At 35.8% G+C, this 18,740-nt stretch overlaps 1 protein-coding gene across 1 annotated transcript; it reads left to right on the forward strand.

Annotated features, from left to right (window-relative positions):
- The first annotated feature begins 6,314 nt into the window (after nucleotides 1-6,314).
- LOC127128253 (heat shock cognate 70 kDa protein 1) lies at nucleotides 6,315-7,328 on the forward strand. The gene is made up of 2 exons (XM_051057477.1): nucleotides 6,315-6,534; nucleotides 6,777-7,328. Exons 1-2 carry the CDS (start codon nucleotides 6,315-6,317, stop codon nucleotides 7,298-7,300), a joined length of 744 nt encoding a protein of 247 aa, XP_050913434.1. The 3' UTR covers nucleotides 7,301-7,328.
- Nucleotides 7,329-18,740: the final 11,412 nt, after the last annotated feature.

The raw sequence follows: 18,740 nt of genomic DNA on the forward strand, positions 1-18,740 counted from the left end.
ATATAAATAATATATAAACTATGCACGAAGATACAAAAAGATAGATTACCGAAGATAGTGTTGGCTGGGTTTGAAGCAGCCTGATTTTTAGCAGCATCACCAATCAACCTTTGAGAACCAGTAAAAGCCACAAAAGAAGGTGTAGTTCTGTTTCCTTAGGTTGTTCCAAGGTCAATTCCAATAGCCGGACCTTTGTATTTTTTGGCCATATTTTTCAATCGGTTGAAGACTGTCTAGAAGAATATTTGAAGTCAGACTCTAAAAAGGAAAGAGAAATAGCTTAGCATGTGTGGAATAGTAACTTATGTGCAAGCATTTAGATTATATAATTGTACTTTGCATGTGTCTGTCTTGATTCCATGAAGATAATTTAATTATCTTCGTATATGAACGGATGAATTTTCATTATCCTATTTAATTTACAGGTTTGTCTACAAGAGTGTTAATTTCGTGACTTCTCAATACTCTTCTCAATTACTCTACTACCATCATATACTAAGTTCTTAATGTCATAATAATTGGCACACAGGATGAAAAAAATCCATCTTGCATGAACTCACGACGGTTTGGTTTCTTGGCAGTTTAATGGTTTTTCTATAAAAAAAATTTAAATCCTCTTTTAGTTTAATGGTTTAATGAATTCTAGTATTCCGTTGCAGAATTATTGTTTTGTGTCGACTATTAAGAATACATTTGAGCTCTTAAACCGAGTTGAATTTGAAATAACTGAATGGTTATATAAACTTAATCATGTTACACAAACAATTTAAGAATCGAATCAAATGATAAATAAACTTAATCGAAATGAAACCGAATCGGAACAAAACTGAAAATAAAAAATATTAAAAATAAATTAATTATTGAGATGCCAAACTAGTGAGTGACTTAGTAATGCAAGGGCCTAATCTGGACCTCTTCCAAATCTTCGGTTGGATTAAGCCTTCCACTTTTTCCCTAATCTTGGGTCACAACTTGTTGTATTGACGTCATCCATTTCAAGCTACTTAAATAATGCTCTTGGACGATCGACTCTTACCGTACCCACACAACCATTAGGTATTTGATATTTTACTTAAGTGGATGATGGACATGACAACCCCAAGTAGGTTGAGAGTGGGCCTCCTTATGATGTTTTTGTATGGGGTGTGGTTTCTACTACAAGATGTTTTACCTTTATGGTTATGTCACTCGCCTTTGAGTCAAATGTTGTTTCGAGTGCGATATGGTCCTTGACCTGCACATGTTCGCCCAACAGACCAATCAAGGACTCTTGAAAAGATCCAATGTTGTAGGGATCCATCTGGAGCCCCTAGAATGTGCTATGGAATAAAATATTTGTAGAAATACCAGGGTCGATTATGTTAGATATAATTCATTTTCATTTGAGTTGCATTTAGAGTTTAATTTGGCTTGCATTTGAATGTCATTTAGGTTTTGATAGTATATAACCCAAGTTTCAATTTTTGGAAAGTAATTGTAACAGAATCTGATTCGTAACTGTTTTTCTTCAAATCTGTTAAAAGTTAGTTACAAAATTTTCTCTTTTACATCTTCATCTTCTTCCTTCTTGTGCACCAATAATTAGTATTTAGAGTTTCGATTCAGATCCACGGGATATACCAAGGGAAACACGAGTGAGTGTGAAGCGTGTGTGATTGATTTTGGTTCTAAAATTTACAGCGAATTGAAGTTCGAAATTGTAACATAATTACATATCTTGATTCTGAGGGACTGGGAAATGTCATACCCTCAAATATACCCTACCTCTACATCACCGTCTTAAACCCCAATTCATGAGCATACTTTTTATACATATCATCCCATATGTATTTGTATTTAATGACTCTCAATAATCCATAAACCCAGGGCATGTGATTCATTTGTGAAGCCTTAAGACCCTCTGATCATGTTAAGGTGTGCACAAGCCACATTAACCCTAATCTCCATCCTCCAGCATGCAACAAACTTGGAGCATCATTCAAGGCATCTCACTCACTCTCCAAAACCCTAATTGAATGGTGTGTCCCCTTTGAAGACACATCAAGATTCATCTGGTCACCCAATGACCCTAACTCTTGCTCTTGACCTTCATTGACTTGTACAAGCCATGCTTCACCATGGATCTTGATCATGTCATTGAGAACCCCTAAAATCCAAAGTTTGTTCATGCCTCAAACCTTTGAAACATCTCAATATGTCCCTTGCATCACCAAAGCCTAATTTATTTGACCATGGTTCTTGATGAAACTTGTGGTTCAAGAAACCCTAATTTAGGCATCCTTTGATCATTGACCTTGCTTAATTTTGATTACCCTATCATACCATCACTCATTCAACATCAACTCATTACAATTAGAACCACAATTCACCATTCAAGCACTCATTCAATTCATGTTATGAGTACTTGGTTTGATCATGGTTTTTGAATTTTCAAGGCATTTGATTCACCTATGAACATGGCCTAAAAACATCCCACAAAGCTCAAAGCCTCATTTTACATCATGATATCATCATATGAGCTTTAAACACCCATCATTGCACCATAAAATACAAGGAATCTCAAAATCACATTTTTAGGTCATGTTGGTTGGTCACATTTTGACAAGAATGGCTTATGGAACGTTTCAAAGACCATAACTATCTCATTTTACAATATTTTTAAGTACCACTTTGAGCCAAATGTCCTAAATAAGTTCCTCTTTAACTTTGTTTCAAGGTCCAAGACCTAATTCATTGAGAAAAGATCTCAATGTTTGCAATGGCCAAGCTGGTCCAACATACCTACCATGTCATAAAACATGACCAAGACTACTACTTTACCAAATTTCCATTTCCAAACCCTAGTCCTTTTGACCTGGTTCATTTTGCATCTAGTGAAGGACATGGTAAGTAACATTTGGCATAAGTTTCATGCAAAATGCACGAGTCAATTTTATTTTGCCTTGGTTCAAAGTTGTTGACTTGCCATGATGCACAAACCAGACATGCTTCAGCCAAATTTTTCATAATCATGTTTTGGGCCTTTAGACTTGTTTTGTTATGATCCCATTTGGTTCCAAATATGTTTCTAAACATACCAAGACACATTTGCAAGTCATAATGGAGAGGATCAGGTCCACATGAAGCCAAATCGAAACCAAAGTCAAAGGCAACTTTTTTCCCAAAATGGAAAAATGGAAAAGCTAGCACAACTCTGATTCAAGCCCTTGGTCCCTCCTTTTCTATGATAGGATGAAAATATATTGAGTGGAGGGCAAACCATGTCTGAACACAACCACACTTGTCCAACAAATTTCAACCTTGAGCACGCTTCGAGCCACCACCCTTTTCTGATCAAACTTTATCCATTTTTCCTTCCAAACCACTCCATCACATTTCCTATAAATAGGGGAATGTGTTCCATTCATTTAACCAACTTCACAAGCCAAAAACACTCTGCTGCAAACCCGAGCTGAACCATCCAAAACAGAGTTTCAATTTTTGAGATTCAAGTCATGATTCACCATGGATCTTGACCATGTCATTGAGAACCCCTAAAATCCAAAGTTTGTTCATGTCCCAAACCTTTGAAACATCTAAATATGTCTCTTGCATCACCAAACCCTAATTTGTCTGACCATGGTTCTTGATGAAGTTTGTGGTTCAAGAAACCCTAATTATGGCATCCTTTGATCATTGACCATGCTTCATTTTGATTACCCTATCATACCCCTACTCATTCAACATAAATTCATGACAATTAAAACCATAATTCACCATTCAACCACTCATTCAATTCATGTTACAAGTACTTGGTTTGATCATGGTTTTTGAATTTTCAAGGCATTTGATTCACCCATGCACATGACTTTAAAACATCCCACAAAGCTGCAAGCCTCATTTTACATCATGATATGATCATATTAGCATTAAACATCCATCATTGCATCATAAAAATTAAGGAATCTTAAAATCACATTTTTAGGTCATGTTAATTAGTCACATTTTGGTAAGAATGGCCTATGGAAAGTTCCAAAGACCATAACTTTCTCATTTCACAAGATTTTAAGTTCCACTTCGAGCCAAATGTCCTAAATAAGTTCCTATTCAACTTTGTTTCAATGTCCAAGACACAATTCACTAAGCAAGAACCTCAATTTTTGCAATGGCCAAGTTGGTCCAACATGCCTACCTTGCCCTAAAACATGACCGCAACATACAAATGATGAAAGCTACAACAATTAGATGTAAAGTGAGAATTTATGAATGGACCATTGGAAGAAGAGGTCTATGTCTATCAACCACCAGGATTCAAAATCAAAGGACATGAATAAGAGGTGTACAAGTTGAGAAAGGCTCTATATGGTTTGAAGCAAGCGATAAGGAATTAGAACAACAAAATAGATGGCTTCCTGATTGGGTCAGATTTCTCAAAATGTGTCTCAGAACATGGAGTGTATGTCAACAATGCAAGCAGACTCAATCAAGTTATTATATGCTTGTATGTGGATGACTTACTGATTACAAGTGTAAATGAAGCAGAAATAAAAAGGGTCAAGTTCAAACTGATGCAGGAATTTGAAATGTATGACCTAGGTAATTTGTCGTATTTCTTAGGGATGAAGTTTAAAGACACAAGTGAAGGAGTGTTCCTGCACCAGGCAAAGTTTGTCCAAGATATCTTAAAAAGATTCAAGATGAGTAATTATAATGCAGGATTATACCATTGGAGATTGGAGCAAAATTAAGAAAGGATACAAATGATGAGTCTGTAAGTGCAATAATGTACACGCAAATCATTGGATCCTTAAGGTATTTATGTAATACCAGGCCAGCCATTTGTCAAAGTGTTGGACTTTTGAGCAGATTCATGGAAAAATATTTAGAATGACATCTCACTACAATCAAGAGAGTGTTAATATACATAAAATGTACAATTGATCATGGTGTGCTTATGTCAAGGCAAAAGAATAGCAATATAGATGCAGAAGTTCATGGTTACACCGACTCAGACTTCAGTGGAGATCAAGATGAAAAGAAGAGTATTGTAGACAACATATTCATGATTGGGGAAACACTAATCTCTTGGAGCTCAAGAAAGCAAATCACTGTGGCTTTAACATCTGGTGAAGTTGAATACGCGGTTGCATCATATGTAGCATGTGAAACAATATGGATAGAGATGTTGTTCGAAGAACTCAAGATCATGGAACCTAAGAAAATGGAGTTGTTTGTCGATAACAAGTTAGTTATCGACCTAACAAATCATCATGTGTATCATGGTCGAATTAAGCAAATGGAAATGAGGTATCATTTCCTCAGGGATCCAGTAAATAAAGAAAAACTCGAACTTGAGAATTGCAAATTAGAATTGCAATAAGTTGATATACTTACCAAGCCCTTGAAGAAAGTCAGATTTGATGAGTTGAAGAGAAGCACTAGGATGAGAAGATGTAATTCAGTGTTTTAGTAGGAAAGTTGTATTTGACATAGTTGTGTTAGACAACATAGTCGAAGTAAGCTAAGTAGAAGTAAGTTGTGTTCGACGGAGTCAAATACAACATGAGTGTCAATATGTGTAAGCATGTATTCTATAGAGTCGAATACTGCAGTTAGTGAATTATCTTTGGTTGCCTATATATACCTGTAACGATATAAGTCTAAACATAGCGATGTACTGTACTGCAATTTTTCCGTTAATAAAAATTCTTTTTCACAATATAGTTGCTCTCTCTTTTTTCTTATTCATTCTTCTTTAAACCCCTAATTATTACAACACTCAAGAAATTTTTTTGACAACTATATTTTATCAATAGGGATAATTTGGTAAAAGTCATATATATATATATATATATATATATATATATATATATATATATATATATATATATATATAGTTTTAAAGGTATTTCAATCTTAACAATCAATAACTAAGAATATTATTAATAAGAAATGAAGAGTGTATTTTTTTTTATGATAGTAATCACAATTTACAATTACTAAAAGCTACACATAAATGTGAGTGTGTACAGCTTTTGTAGTGAGCTATGACTTACATATCCTTATATAAAAGATTTAGATCAGGACGTTTATAATAAATACAATAATAGTAGTAGTATTTGATAAGTTAAAAAACGGATAAACCAACCAAAAGACACAGCTATCACTTCAGTTTTTTCTACCCAATTTCTATACGCATGCAATTTGAACGGACAAAGAAGAGAATGTACACATATAAATTCAAGACCAATCTCAATTACATAGAGTGTTATTATATCTCTTCTCCAAAGTTTGAAGCCAACTCAAGCTCATCAGTTTCATTTACTTGAAAGAGAATGCCCAAAAAGCATGAGGGGCTTGCAATAGGAATTGACGTAGGTACGACGTACTCATGTGTTGGAGTGTGGCAAGAACAAAAGGACCGTGTTGAAATCATTCACAATGATCAAGGAAACAAAACATCACCTTCTTGTGTTGCTTTTACCAACACTCAAAGATTGATTGGTGATGCTGCCAAAAATCAAGCTTCCTCTAACCCAACCAACACTGTATTTGGTAACTCATTTTTATGTTTGTTATTCTATATTGTTTCATTTTTAGTTATGCTATAGTTTTAGTTTATAAGGAAGACTAAAATCATGCTGATGTGAAATATGTAGGACTGAAAAGTGTGTGTACATAATATAGTTTTAGTTCCTAAGGAAGACTATTTCATTTACTACTATAGCTGTTATGTTTTTTGGGCTTTTTTTTTACCTCTGACAACAAATTATACATCACCAATTTAATATTTTTAGATGTAAAGAGGCTGATCGGAAGGAAATATACAGATTCTGTTATTCAGAATGATATTTTACTGTGGCCCTTTAAGGTCATTGCTGGGGATAATGACAAACCGATAATCCTAGTGAGCTACAAGGGTAAGGAAAAACACCTTGTTGCTGAGGAAATATCAGCCATGATTCTCACACAGATGCGAGAGATTGCCGGGGCATTTTTGGAGTCTCCTGTTAAGAATGCAGTGATTACCGTACCTGCTTATTTTAATGATTCGCAGCGAAGAGCCACCAAAGATGCAGGTGATATTGCTGGTCTCAATGTTATGAGGATAATCAATGAGCCAACTGCGGCGGCTCTTGCATATGGCCTTCAAAAGAGAGCTGATTGTGTTGAAGAGAGAACTATTTTCATCTTTGATCTTGGTGGCGGGACTTTTGATGTGTCTCTCCTTACAATTAAGAATAATTCCTTTGAAGTCAAGGCCACTGCTGGTGACACTCACCTCGGAGGAGAGGACTTTGATGTTAGGATTGAAGAATAACTTTCATGCAGGAACATTCACAAAGCAAACTGGAATTTAGGATGAAGCACTAACCCATGATGAATGGTGCCATGACTAAAACCTGTCACTTTAGTAATTAAATATTTGTTTTCAACTTAGTCATTTAATTAATGTTAAATATTTTAAAGTATTCCCGCAAATCCCGTTGACTATTTCATATAGATTAAGAAAAATAAATAAATAAAAAAGAGAATGATTAGTTTACTAAAATATCCCTTATACAGTATTGAGAATGATGAAAGTAATATTAAGTAGACGTAGAAATGAAAAATATGTATTGAAAAGTTGCTTTTGACTTTTCACACTTATTAAGTCGTTTTATTATAAGTCGTTTTTGAATTTTCACGCGTATTAAAAAATATAATAATTATGGTATAAAAAAAGAGAAATTATGAAGAATTTTACAAATTAACGTAATTGAGGAGACAGAATAATAAATATTTAATTGTATAATAGAAAAAATATTATTAATGATTTATTTTATAATATAAAATGATTTATAGTGTGGTATAAAATATTTTTCTAAAATGACTTATAATAAAAAACGGAGTTAGTATTTATTTTGAATTTTAGTGACATGGTGGAAGAATATTTTATTCTAGGTGGAAAACACATCAATAACAATAAAATTTATTTTTAGTAAAAATATGTATTTTTCATTGTGTGTAAGAACTTAATTAAACCTATATCATGTATATTTACTTTTAGATGTTTAAAGCTTCTAAAAGAATAATTTCGATTTTTAGTCGGTTTACTTGTAAATATTTATCCTCTTTGATCTGTAATGAGTAATCCATTTGATCATTTCATATATATTAAAAAAAATAAACAAATAAAAAAAAAGAATAATATTTTTACTAAAATACTTTTATTATATATTTGAATATGATAAAATTAATATTAATTAAAAGATAAAATTAAAAGATGTACATTAAAAATTAAAACGAATCAACATTATTTTATTGAAAGAGAATAATTGCTAAATTGTTCATTCATCTTAACAATTGTAGCATTGTTGTAAGTTGGTTTAATTGGGTGCAAGTGTTTGATCAAGGGTTCAATCCCTCAGAACTTGAGAACGGTTCTAAACAAGTTCTTTAACTACCCACCCATCTATTTTAATATATTCTTATATGAAATATATTTTAAAAGTTTTTTTTCCTTAAATCCACCTTAGGACAAAATATCCTATTTTGATTTTTATTTTCTATTTTATAGTCACCTTTTAAAAAAAATTAGGTCTTTGTTCCCCTTTTTCATGTTTCTTAGATTACGTGGATAAATTTTTAAATTTAAACATTGTACCTGTTTCTAATTATTTTTATTACATTTAAATTTGGTGATGGAAATTAAAAAATTTGAGCAATGGTTTGACAAATGAATACTAAATATGTTTTCTTTAACGACTATATAAATGAAAAAGTCAATAACTTTTAATTTTTTGATTTTGGTGGTCATGATAATCCTGATTATATTTTTAAACTTAAAAAAGTTCTCTAGAATCTCAAACAAATTCTAATAATAGTTCGGTATGAGTGCCTTAGTATATTTTTAATCAAATAAGGATTAATTCGTGGTACTGTAGACATCACTTTATTTATTAGGCGCAAAATAAAGCATATTATTTTAGTTCAAACATATGTTAATGATATTATTTTCGGTTCTACTGACGAATCTCTTTGTCAAGCGTTTGCAAGTTTGATGCAGGAAAAGTTTGAGATGTCGCCCATGGGAAATCTTACATATTTCTTAGGATTGCAAATTAAGCAAGCTGAAGAAGGAACTCTCATAAGTCAAACGAAGTATTGCTTAGAGCTTCTCAACAAGTTCGATATGAAAAATTTACGGAGCATCTTAACACATATGACTTCAAATGTACTTATTGACATAGAATTATAGGATCCTTACTCTATTTAACAACGATTAGGTCAAATATTATGTTTTGTGTGTTTATGTATGGTTGAACAAGTCACTTCTTGATAGCTTGCATGGTTGACACATCATCTCAGACTATCTTGCATGACTGACACATCATCTCAGACTAGCTTGCATGTCCGACACGTCATCTCAGACTATCTTGTATGTCTAACACGTCACTCCGAGCTAGCTAGCATGTGAGACTGATACCATATATTTAAGTGTCTTACTATCAACATCCAAGACACTTCACTCACATTCATCTGCAGTAAGAAAATAGTTTTCATCTGCACAATGTCATCTTCATCATTATATAGTGTCAACGTTCACTGCAACGGTGAAACATTCGAGTCTGAGCTACATGGTTTTTATTTTCGAAACACTGATACCATTATAATCACGATCAAGAGAAATGCAACCTTCTTGCATTTGAAAAAAAGAATACAATCCTTTATAGGATCGGGTATTGTGTCAAAGATCATGAAATTCTAGTTAACAGACTATCGATGTCACACAGGATGTTATGACATCCGATTCTGCGCAGACAGGAATGTAAACAGCAGGTAAATGTAAGTGTAGTAAATAACACAAGGAATTGTTTACCCAGTTCGGTGTCACACACACCTACGTCTGGGGGCTACCAAGTCAGGGAGGAAATCCACTATTAGCAGTATTAATTCAGGCCTTAAACCACATGTTTAATCCTATCACTTAATACTTACCCAATGCAATTTCAATCTTAAACTAAGACCAGAGTTCCTACTCACTCCCCCTCAATCACCATAGTGATTACAACCTTTAATTAGATTAAAGTTAATGGTGAAGTTACACTTCAAACAACTCTTGATTGTGCTTAACAGCTTTAATCAAGATACACAGCACTCACGCTTAAAAGCTTAGAGTGACACAACTCTTACAACTCAATGAACACCCTAGTCCAATGCAATCATCTAGGTGATAATTGCTTGGCTCACAAGATACACCTAATACAAGACACACATAAAATACAGCTGTGCAGTATGATGGAACAATGAATGCTTCACGCTTAAAACCCCTGAATTCTGAAAGAAGTATTGCCATCCTTTTATATTGCAGCACTTGGGCCTTGTACTTGTATTTCCTAAAAATAAGGTTAAGCAAGTTAACCTAATTTCCACATATTAGGGTGCTAACAAATAGGCTATTTGTTAGGTTCATTAATTGTAGCTCAGTTGTTAGTTTCCTGGATTTTAGCTCAGTTGTTGGATTCCTGAAAAATAGCCTGAGAAAAATACTGAAACAGAAAAACTAACCATTCTACACTTTAGCATATGCTGTCAGGAATGAATGTCACAACATTCAGTTTGACGTCCAGAACATAGGCCATATGCTAGGTCTGTTATTTTCCTAAAAACAGACTGTACTAAATGTTGTACTGTAAAAGACCAACCAGTCTGTACTTCAGTATCAACTGACAGAAATAAATGTCACAACATCCAGTTTGACATTTAGACAATGAGCCATATGCCAGGTCTGTTATCCTCTTGAAAAACAGATTGAAATAAATATTGAACTGTAGCAGAGAAAAACCAACCTGCCTATTATTCAGTATATGTTGTCAATGATGAATGTCATATCATTCAGTTTGACATTCAGACAGTAGGCCTTATGCTAGGTCTGTTATTCCCTTGATAAACATACTGAATTAAATACTGAGTTATAACAGACAACCAACTATTCTATACCTCAGTATCTGCTGTCAGGGATGAATGTCATAACATCTAGTTTGACATTCAGTAAATCATGTTTTAGCTAAACCTGCAGCATACTACTCAAGTATGTCATGACATCAGTCAAGACATCAGAGTATAGTTAGTGTTTTAACATAAAATGCAGCCAATCAAACATCTACAAAGCATGTCATGACATCAGTCAAGACATCATAGTACAGTTAGTGTTTTAACACAAAATGCAGCCAATCAAACATCTACAAACTCCCCCTTTGGCAAATTTTTGGCTAAAACAACTTGGCATCACAACAGAGTTCACAGCAGCGGAAAACACACATCCTAGCAGAGAAATTAACATAGCTAATACACTCATAATAGCTCCACACTCAGCACACATAGAAGTTAAATAAAAACTTCAACTAGCAGCACACACACAGAAGTTAAATAAAAACTTCAAACAGCAGCACACATACAGAATGCACACATCAACACACTTAGAAGGTGAACATCAAGCTACAACACAACCTCTGGATTAGAGGATCTTCAATATCTGTTCAAGCACATAGCACATCTGTTGTCCTGGGGCACATGTGTTACTCCCCCTTTTTGTCAAAAATGTTGCCAAAGCAACACTTAAAATTACAGACCCAAAACAAAATAAAATTACACACAATTTTCAAAAACACAAACTTGATTTTACTTCACAGTTTCAATCAAGAATACCCCCTCTTGATCTTGCTTTACAGCTGTGATCAAGACACCACCCACTTGATCTTGCTCCACAACTTTGATCAAGTAGACACACACTCTTGCTTTACAGCTGGTACACCCATATCAGATGCCATGACTTTGAGTCTGACATCTTGAACCACTCCTGCATGAACACTTTCTTGAACTCCAGCAGGCACATAGGTTGTCTCATGTTAGGATATCCCCTTAACATCTTGTTACCACACTTGCAGCAAGTAACATAGATATGATCTGTTGTCCAGTCATAGCACACTTTCAATTGTTTAATAGGTTGAGATATTAAACAATACATCCCTAACATCCTTGGTTTCTATAAATCCTCAGAAAGGCATATTCCCAATTTGCCCCTTAAATTTTCAAATTGAGTAGCATCCAAAGCCTTTGTGAATATGTCAGCAAGTTGTAGGTCAGTAGCTACATGTTCCAAGGTAATCACTTTGTCTTCCACCAGATCTCTGATGAAGTGATGTATAATGTCAATATGTTTGGTCCTGCTGTGCTGGATGGGATTCTTTGAAATATTGATGGCACTGAGATTGTCACAGAACAATGTCATGACATTTTGAGAGACATTGTACTCAGTCAGCATCTGTTTCATCCATACCAGTTGGGAACAACTACTTCCAGCTGCTATGTACTCAGCCTCTGCAGTGGACAGTGATACACAGTTCTGTTTCTTGCTGAACCATGATATGAGATTGTTTCCCAAAAAGAAACATCCTTCTGATGTGCTTTTTCTATCATCAGCACTCCCAGCCCAATCATCATCACAATACCCAGATAAGACAGGCTCAGAGCCATGAGAGTATAGCATACCATAGTCATAAGTTCCATTGATATACTTGAGAATTCTCTTGACTTGATTTAAGTGACTCACTTTGGGTTCTGCTTGGTATCTAGCACGCACACCAACTGCATAGGAAATATCAGGTCTACTGGCAGTTAGATATAATAGACTACCTATCATGCTTCTATACAAACATTGATCAACACTGGGACCTCCTTCATCTTTGGTTAATTTCAAATGAGTATGTGCAGGAGTTCTTTTGTGACTAGCATTATCCATACCAAACTTCTTAACTATGTTCTTGGCATATTTTCTTTGGGAGAGAAACATAGAATCCTCCATTTGGTTAACTTGCAGTCCAAGAAAATAAGTCAATTCCCCAACCAGACTCATTTCAAACTCAGATTGCATCTGGTGAACAAAATGTTTCACCATTTGCTCTGACATTCCACCAAAGACAATATCATCCACATACATTTGGGCAATCATGATTTTGCCATCTTCATCCTTCACAAACAAGGTCTTATCTATCCCTCCTTTTCTGTACCCATTAGAGGTCAGAAATCCAGTCAACCTTTCATAATAAGCTCTAGGAGCTTGCTTCAACCCATACAAAGCTTTCCTCAACTTGTACACATGTTTAGGCAGGTTAGGATCACAGAACCCTTTAGGTTGTTCCACATAGAATTCTTCATTCAAGTAGCCATTTAAAAAAGCACTCTTCACATCCATTTGGAACAATTTGAACTTCAGAATGCAGGCAACACCTAACAACAATCTTATTGATTCAAGCCTTGCAACAGGTGCAAAAGTCTCATCAAAATCAACCCCTTCAACTTGAGTATACCCGTGTGCCACTAGTCTTGCTTTATTCCTAGTGATTACTCCTTTCTCATCAGACTTGTTCTTGTAAATCCACTTGGTACCAATGATGTTAGTCCCTTCAGGTCGTGGAACTAACTCCCATACTTCATTCCTTTTAAACTGCTCCAGTTCATCTTGCATGGCATTGATCCAATATTCATCAGTCAATGCTTCTTTCACATTTTTTGGTTTAACCTTGGATACAAAACAGGAATTTGAGCTATTCTCCCTTGATCTGGTAGTCACACCACTATTGGGATCCCCTATGATAAGATCCTTAGGGTGGTCTTTCTGAATTCTGATAGAAGGAACCTTATTGGATGCATCTACCTCACATTCAGGAGGAGTTTCCTGTACCTCTTCAGTCTTGACTGGTATGTCTGTTGAAGTATCAAGGAATGTTCCAACATCCTATATGACATTGGTTCCTTCCTCTTTATCATCCACAATCACATTTATGGATTCCATCAGGACATTGGTCCTGGAGTTGAACACTCTGTAGGCTCTACTGTTAGTTGAGTATCCTAGGAATATACCCTCATCACTTTTGGGGTCCATTTTCCTTCTCTGTTCACGATCTGTAAGAATGTAGCATTTGCTTCCAAAAATATGAAAGTACTTCACAGTGGGTTTTCTGCCTTTCCATATTTCATACAAAGTGGAAGAGGTTCCTTTTCTCAAGGTAACTCTATTGTGAACATAGCAAGCTGTATTCATAGCTTCGGCCCAAAAGTGCATAGGAAGCTTCTTTGCATGAATCATAGCCCTGGCAGATTCTTGAATAATTCTGTTTTTCCTTTCAACTATCCCATTTTGCTGAAGAGTAATAGGTGAGGAAAACTCATGACTTATCCCTTCAGATGAGCAGAACTCATCAAACTTGGAATTTTTAAACTCCGTCTCATGGTCACTCCTAATTCGGACAACACAACTATCCTTTTCCCTTTGAAGTCTGATGCACAGATCTTTGAATACATCAAATGCATCTGATTTTTCTCTGATGAAGTTTATCCATGTGTATCTGGAATGGTCATCAACAACCACATAGGCGTATCTCTTTCCACCCAGACTTTCAACCTGCATAGGTCCCATTAAGTCCATGTGCAAAAGTTCCAGAGTTTTGGATATTGTAGGATGTCCCAGCTTAGGATGTGACATCTTGGTTTTCTTGCCAACCTGACATTCTCCACAGACTCTTCCTTCATTAATAAGCAGCTTTGGGATTCCTCTAACTGCTTCCTTGGATATGATTTTTTTCATTCCCCTTAAATGAAGATGACCAAGACGTGTGAGCCACAGTTTCACCTCCTGTTCTTCCTTGGCTAAGGAGAAAATTGAGGAGTAGTTTGAGACTTTAGGTTCCCATAGATAGAAGTTATCTTTGGATCTGGATCCTATAATAACTTCCTGATTATCTCCATTCATGACAACACATAGCTCCTTAGTGAACTGAACATAGAACCCTTGATCACACAGCTGGCTTATGCTGATGAGATTAGCAGTTAGTCCTTTTACTAACAGCACATTATTCAGTTTTGGAACTCCAGAACTGTCCAGCTTACCTACACCTTTGATTTTTCCTTTAGCACCATCACCAAAGGTCACATAACTGGTAGTGTGAGGTTGTATATCCACCAATAAATTCTCCATACCAGTCATATGTCTTGAGCAGCCACTATCAAAGTATCAGTCTTCTCTGATAGATGCCCTTAGAGCTGTGTGAGCTAACCTAGCAACCCATTGTCGTTTCTTGATGGGGGCATTATGCTTATATGCCTTATGCTTAGGTCTGACATGAGGGGTCTGGTTAGGATAACCATGCAACCTGTAACAGAAGGGTTTTATGTGACCAAATCTACCACAGTAGTGGCATCTCCATCTTTGAAATTTCTTCTTTTGATGGTTAAACCTCCTGCTTCCATGATGTTGTGACATTGGTTGTGACTTTTGCTTGGTTTCCTGAACTTCAGCCTTTGAGTTGTTGAATTCAGATGGGGATTCCTTAACAAAGCCTAAACCAGACATGGTTCCTGATTTCTGTCCCACCTTTAGAATTTCTTCCAAAGTGTCAGTTCCTTTATTCAGTATTCTGATGGATTTTGTCATGTGATCTAGCTTAGAGGACAACTGTAACACCCCGATAAAAATAAGATAATTATTTAATTTAAGTTAATATTATATTTATTAATTTAAGTAAATAATTGGAATTATTGGATTATTATTATTATTATTATTGGAAAATATATATAAGTGGGAAATAAGAAAAGAGTTCCATTTGGGTAAAAAGGTTTTCACGTGAAAAGCAGAGAAGCGACTGAAAGGGAGAAAGGGCAAAGAGGAAGAGCAAGAGAGCAAAGGTTGGAGAAGAGAAGAGCTTGAAGCTTGAAGATTTCCGGATTAACTCAGGTAAGGGGGGTTTATCGTCGTTTAATGGGTATTATGGGTTAACATGTAATGGGTAGTGATGAACCATTGATTTGACCCTAATTTGGATGTTGAATGCTGAAAAATTGTGATGGATAAGTTGTGCTAAAACTGAAATTGAATCTGTAATTGGATGGGTAGTGATTTTCCGAAAGTGTAGCTTTTTACGGAATTGAAATCGGAGGTCCGGAAGTCCTCCAACGGCGGAAAATGCGGAGAATTCTGCATTCTGCGTCGTGTTAGCGCAGGAACAGCTTTCTGTCTTGCGTTAACCGGTTAACCCAGGGTGTTAACCGGTTAACACTGTTATGTATTGTGAAGTATTGCTGTTTTGCTTGCGTTAACCGGTTAACCCAGGGCGTTAACCGGTTAACACTGTTGTGATTTCTGAGAAATTGCTGTTCTGTCTGCGTTAACCGGTTAACCCAGGGCGTTAACCGGTTAACACTGTTGAGTTTTGCCAGAAAGCGTGTTCTGTCTGCGTTAACCGGTTAACCCAGGGCGTTAACCGGTTAACACTGTTGGAAAGGTGAAAAATTAATATTTGAATAATGTGTACGTAATTGGTGGTTGGCCTATATTGGCGTATGATGTAATAGGGATTAATTCCCGTTGTTTTGAGCAGTAGGGGTATTAGTAGAGTGTGCTAATACTGTGATTAATTATTTGACATGATATGATGTTTTGATAAATGTGTTGATGATGTATGATTGTATGCATAATGCTGTGAGTGTATCTATTATGTATGCAATTGTGAATGGACTGTTTATGGCTTAGAGTGTGAGCATATGTCCATTGTGGATTATTGTTGATGATGTTGCATTGCTAGGTGATTTAGCGTGCATATTGTGGCCTTTATGGTGGTAGCTAATTCCCATGGTGAGGAATTAGTGAGTTAGTCATTATGGACTGTTGTTGATGTTTGCATGCTAGGTGATTAGCGTGCATAGCATGGCCCTTGGGGTGGTAGCTAATTCCCATGGTGAGGAATTAGTGAGTGAGTCACTAGGTCTCAAATGAGTGGGACTAGTGGGCTTGGTAGCCGTATCTGGATTTGATCGGTGAGGTTGAACTATATGTTCACGAATAGTCGGTACCGCATGCATGGAGTCTCATTGCATAATGTATGTATGGCGTATAATATGAATGGATGTATTCCAGTATTATACGTGTGTTGTGTGTTGTGTGTTGTGTTGATGTTGAGTATGATTGAGTTGATATTGCCGTTGCTTAATGTGTAATCTGATTTGGGTGATGAAATGTGTTAAATTACTTAGCATTACATGATATTTTATAATGCTTATTATATCGATTGAGGAACTCACCCTTACAACTATTTTTCAGGTAACGAGCAGTGATTGAGTAGGAGCTAGTGCTTGGAGTCTAGTGTAGTTCCTTAGTGGGTCATGCTCTGGTAGATGTAACATCGGGATGGGATGTTTTAAATGTTTTATTGTTGGTTGTGAACCATTTTACATGTAATGTGTTACATGTTTCGCATGATTGAATTGGTCTCTATCCGCTGCGTATTATGCAAGTGTTACTTTGTTTAAATAAAAGAGCATGACAGTTATCATGGTGAATGGTGTGAAATAATTGTGTGACACCCTTAATTGCATATTTACTCTGATTGATATATTGTTATTTTAATTAGATATTTGGGGTATTTTAGAAGGGTGTTACAACAACAAGGTTATCTCACCATTTAGACCATTTATGACTGTCAGATGCTTCTTCTTCTCAACTTCCAGCTCCTTGACGAGTTTCTTCTGCTTTTCTCCTTGAATACACACTTCTGCACTTTTGACACATAACTCTTTATATGAAGCAGCAAGTTCATCAAATGTAAGTTCATCTCCACTTGAGTCATCATCAGAGGCACAGACACTAGTTAGTGCAATGACATGTTTAGCAGATTCTCCTTCAGATTCACTCTCAGAATCTTCTTCAGACCAGGTGACAGATAGCCCTTTCTTTTGCATCTTGAGGTAAGTAGGACATTCAGCTCTAACGTGTCCAAAACCTTCACATCCATGACACTTGATTCCCTTGCCTCTGTTGAACTTTTCTTCAAATGTTGATCTTTTCCTGATGTCAGACGAAATGTTCTTGACATTTGGTCTACCTTTTTTTATCAATCTTCTTTATGAACTTGTTGAACTATCTCCCAAGCATGGCTATGGCTTCTGATATGCTTTCATCACCTCCAGTACTTCCTTCTTTTGAATCCTCTTCAGTATTTGATACAAAATCTATGCTTTTGTTCTTCTTTTCAACATTCTCACACAAGCCCATTTCAAAAGTTTGGAGAGAACCAATAAGCTCATCAACCTTCATATTGCAGATATCTTGGGCCTCTTCTATAGCAGTGACCTTCATGGAAAATATCTTTGGCAATGATCTGAGAATCTTTCTTACAAGTTTTTCTTCAGCCATTTTCTCTCCTAAGCCACCAGAAGTGTTGGCAATTTCAAGAATATTCATGTGGAAGTCATGAATAGTCTCATCCTCTTTCATCCTCAGATTTTCAAACTTGGTGGTCAGCATCTGAAGTTTAGACATCCTCACCTTGGAGGTACCTTCATGAGTTATCTTGAGGGTATCCCAAACTTCTTTAGCCAGCTCACAGTGATGCACCAGTCTGAAGATGTTCTTATTTATTCCATTGAACAATGCATTCAAGGCCTTATTGTTTCCAAGTGCTAATGCCTCTAGCTCCTTGTCCCACTCTTCTTCAGGAATTTGCATAATGATTCCATCTTTACCTATCTTCGTTGGATGTTCCCATCCTTTGTTGATAGCTCTCCAGACCTTGCTATCTATAGACCTCAAGAAGGCTATCGTACGAGGTTTCCAGTCATCATAGTTAGAACCATCCAGCATGGGTGGTCTATTTGAGTATCCTACATCCTTGTCCATGGTACTAGAAAGTAACGTCTCTAGATCTCACCCAGAAATTAACAGGCAG

Source organism: Lathyrus oleraceus, chromosome 3 (assembly GCF_024323335.1).
Source record: "Lathyrus oleraceus cultivar Zhongwan6 chromosome 3, CAAS_Psat_ZW6_1.0, whole genome shotgun sequence".
Lineage (NCBI taxonomy): Eukaryota > Viridiplantae > Streptophyta > Magnoliopsida > Fabales > Fabaceae > Lathyrus > Lathyrus oleraceus.

What these genes read in the sequence shown, in the direction of transcription:
- LOC127128253 (XM_051057477.1), top strand. Translation starts at nt 6,315, where the DNA reads ATGCCCAAAAAGCATGAGGGGCTTGCAATAGGAATTGACGTAGGTACG. An exon ending in CCCAACCAACACTGTATTTG is followed by an intron (nt 6,535 to 6,776) that starts GTAACTCATTTT and finishes TAATATTTTTAG; the next exon opens with ATGTAAAGAGGCTGATCGGA.